Source organism: Ceratotherium simum, chromosome 22 (assembly GCF_057802395.1).
Source record: "Ceratotherium simum simum isolate JZ-2026a chromosome 22, ASM5780239v1, whole genome shotgun sequence".
NCBI classification, from domain to species: domain Eukaryota; kingdom Metazoa; phylum Chordata; class Mammalia; order Perissodactyla; family Rhinocerotidae; genus Ceratotherium; species Ceratotherium simum.
This window is the reverse complement of record NC_141921.1, coordinates 12,232,897-12,245,985: the sequence shown is the minus strand read 5'-3', so window position 1 is coordinate 12,245,985 and position 13,089 is coordinate 12,232,897. Positions and strand designations below refer to the sequence as shown.

The window sequence follows — 13,089 nt, the reverse complement described above, 5'->3', positions numbered from 1 at the left end:
GGAAAATCCCTCAGTCTCGGGCAAACTGAGCCAGTTTGCCGCCTACACTTGACATCACTTCCCACCCCAGGAAGCCTCTTTTACTATGACCTGTCACTTTCTTAGATTCCCTTTCTATCATCTCCAGACTGAACCCCACAGGGCAGGGATCCACAGACTTCTGTTTGTGTTCCTAGGCAAGCTCAGGGCCAAGCAGAGAGGAGGAGGTTGAGTGACCGGGGAAGGAAGCATCTAGAAGCCTGTTCTGTGACAACAGCTGAGGCTGCTCAGCCTGGAGGGGGGAGACTCAGGAAAGAAGAGTCATTGGCCTAAAGTGCAGGGCTTCCAGGACAGCCTGCAGGTCTACCTAAGGAGGGAGTGTCGGACAGACCTGAGAACAACCAGCACAGGCTTCCTGTGAGGGAATGAGCTCCCCGGACTGGGATGAGGAGCAGAGACATGAGAGGTAACTGGCTTTTCCCAGGGGCCACATGCTTGTCATACAATAAGGCTTTGTGAGATGTGCTTGTTGACCACACTTTCAGAGCCTTGACCCTCCTCACCCTCCCACTCCTCCATCCCACTCCTTCCTACCTCCTGACTGTGCCCGTAGAACCAGTGGGATGAGGGGCACGGGAACTCCTGGACGGCTTTGAGCAGCTACCGCCTGCACAGGTAGAGCTGGGCTGCCTTGAGCAGCAGCAGAACCAGGCCCAGCAGGCAGGCCACTTGCAGGAGCCCAGAGATACCGCCGGGGGGTCTGATGGGGTTCAGCACAGAGACACTCATAGTGCAGAGGCTTCTGGAGCGCTGACTTCCCTGACTGTTGTGGACCTCCCTTGAGCACCCAGCCCAAGTCAGTCAGGAGAGAATTGTCCCGCCCACCTGTGGGGAGGGCAAAGGTGAGGGCAGAGGTTAGACTTGGGCCACCGGAGCTGATTAACTGTGGAGGATCCACCTTGGCAAACAGTGGGAGAAAAGCTTTCTCAGCTGACAGTGATAATGGCCATGTACATATTAACTTTCCACTCACCAGTTTTCTCAAAAACATTTAATGAGCACCTACGGTGTGCCAGGCAGGATGCTAGGTGCTGGGGCACAGCTGCAAGCAAGAAAGACATGAATGCCGACTTCGAGGAATCCACATTCTAGCTTACTACATTCCAATAATGTTCATTCAGGAGTAGTTTTTTGTTAAAACATGATCAAATGGAATTCGCAATTTGATATGTACCTTCAGACTTTAATAGCCAAATTTTTCAATATTTACTTTCACATCTTATTATGATACTAATTTTAATTGCCACTAACAACCTCTTTCTAGTACTGGGTGAGAAAGAGAGGAAATTACGTCATTTCTGTTAATTGGATGACTGTGTGGATGAACTGATGCTAATCCAGCAGCCCTTCAAGCACTTTTTTATAATCACATTGGAGAGGTTGGCTTTGCAATAGCAATAGCAATAGCATGAGTACTTCTCCATTCAAATGCATGAGAATTTCAACACATTTTTATAACTAATCTTAATTATGATGTTTTCTCATTAATAAGTCTACTTTTAAATGCAACTAGAAAACCTGCTCAATTGGTACTACACTTTCACTTCCATGTAGATAGAAGGTCCAACACCAGTTTAAGTCCTACTTCACTGAAGTAGTATAGTTGTAGCAGGAGTAATTTTACTAATTCCCTTTATCCTAAAATAGAATATAATTATACAATTAAAGCTTTTACACTCTGCTTGGGAGCTGGTATACGTTGTCACCGCAGCCTGTTCTTAAACACAAAATGATGTTTTAAATATTGTTGCTTTCTCTTGAGAAAACTTTGTCCAACTCACTAAGAAAAAAAGAGAGGACTCAAATGAACAAAATCAGAAATGAAAAAGGAGATGTCTTAACTGATACCACAAAAATACAAAGGATCGCAAGAGACTACTATGAACAATTACACACCAACGAATTGGACAACCTAGAAGAAATGGATAAATTCCTAGAAACATCTAATCTACCAACACTGCATCATGAAGAAATAAGAAATCCGAACAGACCAATTACTAGGAAGGAAATTGAATCAGTAATCAAAGACCTCCCAACAAACAAAAGTCCAAGAACAGACGACTTCACTGGTGAATTATACCAAACATTTAAGGAAAAATTAATATCAAACATTTAAGGAAAAATTATTACCAATCACTCTCAAACTCTTCCACAACATAGAGGAGGAAGGAACACTTCCAAACTCATTTTATGAGGCCAGTGTCACCTCGATACCAAAATCAGACAAGGACATCACAAGAAAAGGGTATTACAGGCCAATATACCTGATGAACACAGATGCAAAAATTTCCAATGAAAATATTAGCAAACTGAATTTAACAATACATTATAAAGATCATTCATCATGATCAAGCAGGATTTATTCCAGGGATGCAAGGATGGTTCAACTTCAAATCAACCAATATGATACACCACACTAATAAAATGACAGATAGAAATCATATGATCATCTCAATAGATGCAGAAAAAGCATTTGACAAAATTCAAGATCCATTTACGAAAAAAACTCAATAAGGCTGGTATAGAGGGAACATGCCTCAACATAATAAAGGCCATACATGACAAGCCGGCAGCTAACATCATACTCAATAGTGAAAAGCTTAAAGCTTTTCCGCCCAGATCAGGAACAAGAAAAAGATGTCCACTCTCACCACTTTTATTCAACATAGTATTGGAAGTCCCAGCTATAACAATTAGGCAAGAAAAAAAAAGTCATCCAAACTAGAAAGGAAGAAATAAAACTGTCACTATTTGCAGATAACATGATATTATTTATAGACAACCCTAAAGACTCCACCAAACAACTGTTAGAACTAATACACAAATTCAATAAAGTTGCAGGATACAAAATCAATATACAAAAATGAGTTGCATTCTATACGTTAATAATGAACTAGTGGAAAGAGAAATGAAGCAAACAATCTCATTTACAATCTCATCAGAAAGAATAAAATACTCAGGAATAAATTTAACCAAGAAAATGAAAGTCTTGTACACTGAAAACTATAAGACATGGATGAAAGAAATTGAGAAGACACAAACAAATGAAAAGTTACTCTTTGATCACGGATTGGAAGAATTAATATTGTTAAATGGTCATGTTATCCAAGTAATCTAAAGATTCAATTCAATTTTGATAGGTATTATCAAAATTCCAATGGCATTTTTCACAGAAATAGAACAAAGAATCCTAGAATTTATATGGAACCACAAAAGACCTCAAAGAGCCAAACCAATCTTGAGTAAGAAGAACAAAGCTGGAAGCATCATGCTCCTTGATTTCAAACTATATCACAAAGCTATAATAATCAAACAATATGTTATTGGCATAAAACAGACCTATAGATCAAGGGAACAGAATAGAGAGCCCAGATATAAAACCAGACATATGTGCCAATTAACTACCACAAAGGAGCCAAGAACATTCAATGGGGAAAGGACAGTTTCTTCAATAAATGGTGTTGGGAAAACTGGACAGCCACATGCAAAAAGAATGAAACTGGACCACTATCTTACACCATACAGAAAAATTAACTCAAAATAGATTAAAGACTTGAGCAAAAGACCTGAAACCATAAAACTCCTAGAAGAAAACATGGAGAGTAAGCTCCTTGACATCAGTAGGTGATGATATTTTGGATCTGACATCAATAGCAAAGGCAACAGAAGCAAAAATAAACAAGTGGGACTACATAAAACTAAAAAGCATCAACGAAATGAAAAGGCAACCTACCAACTTGGAGAAAATATTTGCAAATCATAGGTTTGATATGGGGTTAATATTCAAAATATATAAAGAACTCACACAACTCAATAGCAACAAAACACAACAAAACAAAACAATCTGATTAAAAAGTGGGCAGAGGATCTGAATTGACATTTTTTCCAAAGAAGACTCAAAATCACTAATTATCAGGGAAATGAAAATCAAAACCACAATGAGGTATCATCTTGCAACTGTTAGAATGGCTATTACCAAAAAGACAAGAAGTAAGTGTTGGCAAGAATGTGGAGAAAAGGGGACTCTTGTGCACTGTTGGTGGGAATGTAAATTGGTGCAACCACTATGGGAAACAGTATGGAGATGCGTCAAAAGGTTAAATATAGAACTACAATATGATTCAGCAATTCCACTTATGGGTAATTATCTGAAGAAAATGAAAACACTAACTTGAAAAGATATGTGCAATCTCATGTTCATTGCAGCATTATTTACAATAGCCAAGACATGGAAACAACCTAAGTGTCCATCGACAGATGAATGGATTAAAAAAATGTGGTATGTAGGGAGTGACGTCAGCATCATGGTGGAGTGAGCTTCCCCCATTGAACTCTCCCCATCTAAGACACAACAAAAAGGACATTCATATTACAACAGAAGCTATTCACACAACACAGGGGACATCTGAGGCACTCAGGCAGCCGTACACCTGAGGACTGCAGTGCTGGAATCCTCAGAGTAAGTGGAAGGAGTTAAGAGGAGCTCCCTTCCTTCCCCAAGGACTGTGACCCAGAGACTGAGACCACGTGGCTCTCAGAGGGGGGGAGGGGAAGCTCACCACGTGAAAAACAGCATTCTCCAAGATGCCTCACAGCTGAGGGGATCCCCCTATAGAGGGAGCAGAACTGTTTTGAGGGTAGTTTAAACAAGCTAGCCCCTCAGGAGAACAGAGAGTGACAGAGAGGTGAGAAACCTCTGAGATTGGGGAGATGAAAGTAAGCACTCCTCCCCCACCCTTCCCGCCGGACTGGTGCTTCAGCACAGCCACGCTTCAGCTCAGCCCAGTCCCCAGAGGCAGCAGCCCCTGGGCACCCAGGCCCCACCAGCAGGGGCAGCGTGACCATGCCCCACCCCCACAGGCAGTGGCCCCCAGGTGCCTGGGCCTGACCAGCAGCGGGGTGAGCCTGTGCCCCTGCACCAGAGGCAGCAGCATCTCAGGCCCCACCATGCGACAGTCCCAGCTGCTACAGCTGGATCAAGCCATGGCCCCAGCTTCCCCAGCTCCACCGTGCCACAGCCCCAGCTCCTTTGGCTGGACCGTGCCCCTCCCTCAGTTCCTTTGGCTTGACCATCCCCCTGGCTCCAGCTGCTTCCACTTGGCCTGTGCTCAGGCTCCAGCTGACTGGGCACCAGCAACTTGGGCCCACCGCACTCCAGTTCCAGCTTCTTTGGCCCAGTGGAACTCCAGTTCCTCCTTCTTCGGTCCAGCACACTCCAGTTCCAGCTTCTTTGGCCCAGCACACTCCAGTTCCAGCTTCCTTGGCCCAGCACACTCCAGTTCCAGCTTCTTTGGCCCAGCACTCCAGTTCCAGCTTCTTCAGCCCAGCGGTGCTCCAGCTCCTGCTTCTTTGGCCCAGAGGCACTTCAGCTGCAGCTGCTTCAACCCACCTGCACCTGAGCCCCAGCTGCTTCAGCCTAGCAGTGCTCCAGTCCCAGCTGTTCCCATGCTCCAGCTCCACCTGTTCCCATGCTTCCCCCCCAGCAGCCTCCACTCAGCCACACCTCAGATCAGCCAGGGGCTGACGAGAGTGCCTGCGGATTGAAGCAGGCCAGAATACACAGCCCTTGACCCCCACGCAGTGGCAGCAAGAGGAAACTGCAACCACATATTTTCACTATGAGGAAAAGTAAGCCAACACTGACAGGCACCATGCAAAAATACATTAAATCTCTAGACCAAAAGGATAATGACAAGCACCCAGAAGTCAACCTGGAAAGCACAGAAATGTATAACCTTAACAACAGAGAATTCAAAATAGCCATCATAAAAAATCTTAATGAAATACAAGAAAACAAAGACAGACAATTCAACGAAATCAGGAGTTTTTCACAAAAGAGATGGAAACTATAAAAAAAAACCAATCAGAAATCTTAGAGATGAAAAACACAATAGATGAGATAAAGACAAATCTGGAAGACTTAAGCATCAGAGCTGATAATATTGAGGAAAGAATTAGCAATATTGAGGACAGCAATGCATAAATGCTCCAGATGGAGGAGGAATGAGAACTAAGACAAAAAAGAAATGAAGAAACTCTCTGAGAAATATCCGACTCAATTAGGAAATCCAACATAAGGATTATAGGTATTCCAGAGGGAGAAGAGAGGGAAAAAGGAGCAGAGAACTTGTTCAAAGAAATAATAGCAGAGAACTTCCCAAACCTGGGGAAGGAGCTGGAAATACCAGTGAATGAAATAAATAGATCCCCTAAATATATCAACACAAATGGCCCTCTCCAAGGCATATAGTAGTAAAGCTGGCAAAAGTCAATGACAAAGAAAATATATCAAGCGCAGCTAGACAAAAAAACAATAACATACAAAGGATTTCCTATGAGGCTCTCAGCCGATTTCTTGACAGAATCTTTACAGGCTAGGAGAGAGTGGAACAATATATTCAAAATTCTGAAGGACAAAATCTTTCAGCCAAGAACACTCTATCCAGCAAAAATATCCTTCAGATATGATGGAGAAATAATAACTATCCCAGATAAACAAAAGCTAAGGGAGTTCATTGCCACAAGACCACCACTACAAGAAGTGCTCAAGAAGGCCCTCATCCCTGAGGATAAAAAGAGAAAGGAGACTCAAAGTTTTGAACAAGGAGGAAAACAGGTCAGCAAAACCAGAAAAATCACAGTCCTCTATCAAAATACATTAGCAAACACTTAATTATAAAACCAAAGATCAAGGGAAGGTAAGCACCAAGCATAAATATAACCTCATCATGTTAAACACGAACTCACAACACAAGAAGGAATAGATGCGACAACAATAACTTAGAAGGGGAAGAGGAAAGGGATCAAATTGACTTAGTCTAAGGCAATAAGAGGCCACCAAAAAATGGACTATCAGATCCATGAGATTTTTTATACAAACCTCATGGTAACCACTAACCAAACAATCAGAACAGAATCACACACAATAAAGAAAGAGAAAACTAAGAGAACCCCCATACAGAACTACCAAACTAAGTTGGTAGTCCGAAACACATGGGATGAAGAAACAAAAGAAATGCAAAAGAACCGGAAAAAGAGTGATAAAATAACAACAACAAACCCCCATATATCAATAATTACCCTAAATGTAAATGGACTGAGCTCTCCAATCAAAAGACACAGAGTGTTGGGATGGATTAAAAAACAAGACTCAGCAATATGCTGCCTCCAGGAAATGCATCTCAGCTCTAAAGACAAACACAGGCTCAGAGTGAAAGGATGGAAGACAATACTCCAAGTTAATGGCAAACAAAAGAAAGCTGGTGTTGCCATACTTATATCAGACAAAGTTGACTTCAAGATAAAACAGGTAAAAGTGGAGTCAAGATGGCGGCGTAGGCAGACTCTGAACTCACCTCCTCCCATGGACACAGCCAATTTACAACTACTCGTGGAAAAATTACACCTGAGACAGAACTGAAAACTGGATAAGAGGAACTCCTGCAACAACGGACAATCCTAACTGGGGTAGAAGAGGCAGAGACTCCCTTCCGGAGAGAAAAACTCCGCCTTCACAAGCCGCCGGCCTCACGGCCGCCGCGAGCAGCTCACAGGTATGCACCCTCCCTGGAGGCGCGGGGCCCTGAGCCGGGGAGCGCCCCGGCTGTGGGCATTTTGTGGACCCAGCACAATCGACACCAGTGGCATAATATCTGACTTTGCTGCTACTAAAGCATTGAGTAGCACCCCCAGAAAACCCGGTTCACAAAGAAACTAAAACTGGCTCTTAAAGGGCCCGCGCACAAACTCACCCGTTCCAGAAAGCATCCTAAAATCACCAGAAAGAAAGGTGCACAGTGCTTCGGTGACAAGAGACTCACCTAATAGGCCCTGAGTGCATCTCCGTGAGGGGTGAGACCTCTCCAGGGACTGGGACATTGGCGGCGGCCATTGTTGTGGCCTGGTGTGAGCGTGCTGACACAGACGCCATTGGAGTTCTCCCTGAGACCTGCTAGCCCAGGGTCTGCTCCACCCGCTAGAGCACCGATTTAATCCAGCTCAGCCAGGGCAGGCAGCCCACCCTAGAGACTGGCCCCACCCAACAACAAGCCCTCAGGCAACGTGTGGGCCTGCATAGATTGGTGACTGGATTCTCTGCAGCCTGGCAACTGAGCTGACTTGAGCGGGGCAGGGTGTGCACAAGGAGCGGGTGGAGAGTGTGGGGTGGTGGCGGAGTGTGTGGGGCTCCCGCCTTGGAGAGACTGGGTCCGCTTGGGGAGGGCGGGCGCTCACACGGGGCAGGACTGTGTTGACTGTGTGTGTGGACCTGTGGACAACAGGGCTTGTCAGCTGCAGAAGACTTGTGCTTCTCAAAGACCCACATAGGAGGTTTGCCCCACCTTCCAAAGCCTGAAACAATTGGGTGCTCCTGTGCCTGAGGGCAGCCCCACCCAGCTGCAATCCTCAGAGAGCTGACAAGAGACCTAATAGGCTAGAGGTTTACAGCAATTGTAAGGCCCTGAGCCTAACAACCTGCCACACTGGGGGCCTACTCACTTAAAAGAAATACTGCAACACAAATGTGGTATTAGAAGTTACAGCCAACTGTGCTGGGGCTCCCCACACCTGATAAAGAGACTGAAGGGCCCACAACAACTACAAGCAGCTGAGCATTACAACAGCTGGCCAGGAGCATAACTCAGCCTCCCTGGGCACCTATAGGGAGAGCTAACAGGCCACAATAGAAGGACACACGTAGCCCACATAGGGGTCACCCCTGGAACATTGAGAACTGAGGGAAGCATACTGGAAGCCTCCTAAGGCATCACTTACATAAGGTCACCTATCCAAGAGCAGGAGATGTAGCTGACCTACCTAATATGTAGACACAAGCACAGGGAAAGAGGCAAAATGAGGAGGCAAAAGAATACATTCCAAGTAAGGGAACAGGACAAAACCCCAGAAAAGGAACTAAGTGAAACAGAAATGAGCAATCTACCCGACAGAGAGTTCAAACTAAGAGTGTTAAGGATGCATACTGATCTGGGGAGAAGAATAGATGATCTCAGTGAGAATGTCAACAAAGAAATGGAAGATATAAAAAAGAACCAATCAGAAATGAAGAATACAATACTGGAAATGAAAAATTCATTAGAGGGACTCAAAAGCAGAGTAGAGGATACAGAAGAACGGATCTGTGAGCTGGAAGAAAGACTAGAAGAAATTACCCAAGGTGAACAGGTAAAAGAGAAAAGAATTCAAAAGAGTTAGGACAGTCTAAGGGACCTCTGGGACAACATCAAGTGCACTAACATCTGTGTTATAGGTGTCCCGGAAGGAGAAGAGCGAGACAAGGGGGCAGAGAATTTATTTCCAGAAATAATAGATGAAAACTTCCCTAACCTAAGGAAGGAAACAGACATCCAGGTACAGGAGGCACAGAGAGCCCCAAACAAGATAAACCCAAAGAGGCCCACACCAAGACACATCATAATCAAAATGTCCAGAATTAAAGATAAAGAGAGAATCCTAAAAGCCGCAAGAGAATGTCAAGTTACATACAAAGGAAACCCCATAAGGCTATCAGCTGACTTCTCAGCAGAAACCTTACAGGCTAGAAGAGAATGGCACGATATATTTAAAGTGCTAAAAGGAAAAAACTTACAGCCAACAATACTCTACCCAGCAAGGTTATCGTTCAAAATGGAAGGAGAGATCAAAATTTTCCCAGATAAGCAAAAATTAAAGGAGTTTGTCACCAAGAAACCAGTGTTACAAGAATGTTAAAGGGACTGATTTAAGGGGAAAAGAGAAGACCACAAATAGGAAAAATTATCTATTTCCACGATTAGAACGTAATGGACACAAATGCACAAAAAAGATGTTAGATATGATATCAAAAACATAAAAGGAGGGAGGAGGGTAGTTAAAGAGTACAGGTTTCAGACAGAGGTCAAACTAAAGTGACCATCAATTCTGTATAGAAGAAGTAAGGAACAGAGAAGGACTACTAAAACACTGAGGAAAAAAAAAAAGTTAAAAAATGGCAGTAAGTACATACTTATCAATAGCTACTTTAAACGTCAATGGACTAAATGCTCCAATTAAAAGGCATAGGGTGGCTGACTGGATAAAAAAACAAGCCCCATATATATGCTGCATACAAGAGACACACTTCAGACCTAAAGACACTCACAAACTGAAAGTGAAGGGATGGAAAAAGATACTGCACGCAAATGGCAATGAAAAGAAAGCTGGGGTAGCAGTACTCATATCAGACAAAATAGACTTTAAAACAAAAACTGTAAAACGAGACAAAGAAGGGCATTACATAATGATCAAGGGAACAATCCAACAAGAGGATATAACACTTGTAAATATCTACGCACCCAATGTAGGTGCACCTAAATATATAAAGCAATTATTAACAGACATAAAAACAGAAATAGACAGTAACACAATAATAGTAGGGGACTTTAACACTCCACTTACACCAATGGATAGATCATCCAAACAGAAGATCAATAAGGAAACATTGGCCTTAAATAACACACTAGAACAGATGGACCTAGTAGATATATACAGAGCATTCCATCCAAAAACCGAAGAATACACGTTCTTTTCAAATGCACATGGAACATTCTCCAGGATTGATCACATATTAGGCCACAAAACAAGTCTCCATAGATTTAAGAAGATTGAAATAATACCAAGCATCTTTTCTGACCACAACGGTATGAAACTAGAAATCAACTATAGGAAGAAAATCAGAAAAGCCACAAATACATGGAGATTAAACAAAATGCTACTGAACAACGACTGGGTTAACGAAGAAATCAAAGAAGAAATCAAAAAATACCTGGAGACAAATGAAAATGAAAATACGTCATGCCAGAATTTATGGGATACAGCAAAAGCGGTTCTAAGAAGGAAGTTTATAGCGATAGAGGCCTATCTCAACAAACAAGAAAAATCTCAAATAAACAATCTAACAATGCACCTAAAGGAACTGGAAAAAGAAGAACAAACAAAGCCCAAAATCAGTAGAAGAAGGGAAATAATAAAAATCAGAGCAGAAATAAATGAAATAGAGACCAAAAACAATAGAAAAATTAATAAAACCAAGAGCTGGTTCTTTGAAAAGATCAACAAAATAGACAAACCTTTAGCTAGACTCAACAAGAAAAAAAGAGAGAAGGCACAAATAAGTAAAATCAGAAATGAAAGAGGAGAGGTTACAACAGACACCTCAGAAATACAAAAGATTATAAGAGAATACTATGAAAAACTATATGCCAACCAATTCGACAATCTGGAAGAAATGGATAAATTCTTAGAATCATACAACCTTCCAAAACTGGATCAAGAAGAAGTAGAGAATTTGAATAGACCAATCACCAGTAAGGAGATCGAATCAGTAATCAAAAACCTCCCCAAAAATAAAAGTCCAGGACCAGACGGCTTCCCTGGTGAATTCTACCAAACATTCAAAGAAGACTTAATACCTATCCTTCTCAAACGCTTCCAAAAAGTTGAGGAGGGGGGGAAGCTCCCTAACTCATTCTACGAAGCTGACATTACCCTGATACCAAAACCAGACAAGGACAACACAAAAAAAGAAAATTACAGGCCAATATCACTGATGAACATCAATGCGAAAATCCTCAACAAAATACTAGCAAATCGCATACAACAATACGTTAAAAAGATTATACACCATGATCAAGTGGGATTTATTCCAGGTATGCAGGGATGGTTTAACATTCGCAAATCAATCAACGTAATACACCACATTAATAAAATGAAGAACAAAAATCACATGATCATCTCAATAGACGCAGAGAAAGCATTTGACAAGATCCAGCATCCATTTATGATAAAAACTCTGAATAAAATGGGTATAGAAGGAAAGTACCTCAACATAATAAAGACCATATATGAGAAACCCACAGCTAATATCATCCTCAATGGTGAAAAACTGAAACCTATCCCTCTAAGAACAGGAACCAGACAAGGATGCCCACTGTCACCACTCCTATTTAACATAGTATTGGAAGTCCTAGCCAGAGCAATCAGGCAAGAGAAAGAAATAAAAGGGATCCAAATTGAAAAGGAAGAAGTGAAACTGTCACTATTTGCAGATGACATGATTTTATATATAGAAAACCCTAAAGAATCCACCAGAAAACTTTTAGAAGTAATAAACGAATATGGTAAAGTTGCAGGATACAAAATCAACATACAAAAATCAGTTGCATTTCTGTACACTAACAACGAAGTAGCAGAAAGAGAAATTAAGAATACCATCCCATTTACAATTGCAACAAAAAGAATAAAATACCTAGGAATAAACTTAACCAAAGAGGTAAAAGATCTGTACACCAAAAACCATAAAACATTTCTGAAAGAAATTGAAGAAGACACAAAGAAATGGAAAGATATTCCGTGCTCTTGGATTGGAAGAATTAACATAGTTAAGATGTCCATACTTCCTAAAGCCATCTATAGATTCAATGCAATCCCTATCAAAGTTCCAACAACATTTTTCACAGAAATAGAACAAAGAATTCTAAAATTTATATGGAACAGCAGAAGACCCCGAATAGCTAAAGGAATCCTGAGAAAAAAGAACAAAGCTGGAGGTATCACACTCCCTGATTTCAAAATATACTACAAAGCTATAGTAACCAAAACAGCATGGTACTGGCACAAAAACAGACACACAGATCAATGGAATAGAATCGAAAGCCCAGAAATAAACCCACACATCTATGGACAGCTAATCTTTGACAAAGGAGCCAAGAACATAGATTGGGGAAAAGAAAGTCTCTTCAACAAATGGTGTTGGGAAAACTGGATAGCCATATGCAAAAAAATGAAAGTAGACCCTTACCTTACACCATACACAAAAATTAACTCCAAATGGATTAAAGACTTGAATGTAAGACCTGAAACTGTGAAACTTCTAGAAGAAAACATAGGCAGTACGCTCTTCGACATCGGTCTTAGCAACATCTTTTCAAACACCACATCTGACCGGGCAAGAGAAACAATAGAAAAAATAAACAAATGGGACTACATCAAACTAAAAAGCTTCTGCACAGCAAAGGA

At 41.8% G+C, this 13,089-nt stretch overlaps 1 protein-coding gene across 1 annotated transcript in view; it reads right to left on the bottom strand.

Annotated features, from left to right (window-relative positions):
- Positions 1-639: 639 nt before the first annotated feature.
- Positions 640-13,089, bottom strand: part of LOC106803782 (cytochrome P450 4A6-like) — a 28,073-nt gene continuing 15,623 nt past the window's right edge. Inside the window, 1 exon segment of the mRNA XM_087447080.1 lies at positions 640-739. Within this exon segment, the coding sequence (XP_087303206.1) occupies positions 640-739 (100 nt within the window).